The sequence below is a fragment of the Sceloporus undulatus genome, unplaced genomic scaffold, assembly GCF_019175285.1.
Source record: "Sceloporus undulatus isolate JIND9_A2432 ecotype Alabama unplaced genomic scaffold, SceUnd_v1.1 scaffold_28432, whole genome shotgun sequence".
Taxonomy (NCBI): domain Eukaryota; kingdom Metazoa; phylum Chordata; class Lepidosauria; order Squamata; family Phrynosomatidae; genus Sceloporus; species Sceloporus undulatus.
This window is the reverse complement of record NW_024831345.1, coordinates 1-1,375: the sequence shown is the minus strand read 5'-3', so window position 1 is coordinate 1,375 and position 1,375 is coordinate 1. Positions and strand designations below refer to the sequence as shown.

Genomic DNA, 1,375 nt, shown 5'->3' with positions numbered 1-1,375 from the left:
AGTTCAGCTATGTCTGTGTGGCCACAGTAAGCGGCTCGGTGGAGTGGGGTGGCTCCGCCATGGGTCTGGGCATTGCAGAGGGCTCCTCTCTCCAGGAGGAAATGGCAGACGTCGTAATGCCCATGGCGGCTGGCATAGTGCTGGAAGGCAGAAAATGCGATGTTTAGGAGCACAGTGCTGGGATTGGCCAAATCAGACCAAAGAGACCATAGTGGCCAACCTATCCCCCTAGGTTTGCACCTTTCGACACCCTTCACACTGGGCTCTTGGATGCACATACCAAAGCAGTGTATCCAAAGGCATCCGGCTCACTGGGGTTACCATGATTCAGGATGTGCCTTTTGACCTTCTCAAGGTCTCCGTTCAAAGCAGCACACCAAATCCCTAGACAAAAAAGAATGCTTTATTTATTTTTTAATCAATTTCCTGATTAATCCCATTCCAAGGATCTGGAGTAGGCAATTAGCTCCTTAAAAACAGAGCTGCAATGCTTAATCCACCCATCATCCAAAAAGCTGTGCTCTCTAAATGAACTAGGCATCAGAAAAAAATATTATCAGAGAACAAATACCTCTAAAAACTACATTAGCAGCTATTCCATCTGAAAAGAGTCATTTCCTTTCACTCATATGCAAAAGGAACACCCACTTCTCAAATAAAGCCTTCTCTAAGGCTGTGTCTACACTGCAGAATTAATACAGTTTGACACCGCTTTAACTGCCATGGCTCAATGCTATGGAATTCTGGGGTTTGTAGTTTGGAGAGACATTTAGCCTTCTCTAAATGGTGCCACAACAAACTACAAATCCAAGGATTTCATAGGTTGGAACCATGACAATGAAAATGGTGTCAAACTACACTAATTCTGCAGTGTAGACGCAACCGTAGTTTCCTTGTCCTTCTCTCCGCTCTGAACACACCCGCAAGAGAACCACTCCAGAAAGCCTCTATACCTCTCTCGAAATCCATCTCATCCAGAGTCTGGTGGACGCTTGGCACTGCCATCTGATGGGAGCAGCAAGAGCCATCCTTGCCATGCTCTGGGGACGAAGCCATCCTTGACCACTCTCCTTGGGGTTTCATCCTCATCAAAATGCTACATCCGTGAGGAACGGCTACGGACCCTGCAATGGGGAAGACACAGGCTGTGTTATATAGAGCGACACATTTCCAGAAAAGCAAGTGGAAATCATATTTTAGCCACTGGAAGAAGAATACTGCTATAATCTGATGCCACCATATGCAACCCAGGGCTCATTCCCACTTACTGTACCATTTCCCTGTTGAGCATCCAGCCACTGATGAAGGGTAAGGCTGGGAGGAAGCTGGACATCAGCAGCTCTGCAAAAGTTATTCTATTGTGTTTTTATGGGGG

At 46.5% G+C, this 1,375-nt stretch overlaps 1 protein-coding gene across 1 annotated transcript; it reads right to left on the bottom strand.

Annotated features, from left to right (window-relative positions):
• Positions 1 to 6: 6 nt before the first annotated feature.
• On the bottom strand, positions 7 to 1,120 carry LOC121918729 (ankyrin repeat domain-containing protein 39-like; the record flags this gene model as incomplete). Its single annotated transcript, XM_042444735.1, has 3 exons — positions 954 to 1,120; positions 281 to 384; positions 7 to 140 (listed from the first exon to the last, which is right to left on the bottom strand). Coding segments are annotated over exons 1-3 (374 nt in total), but the record flags the coding sequence as incomplete, so codon positions are not given.
• Between the last annotated feature and the right edge of the window lie 255 nt (positions 1,121 to 1,375).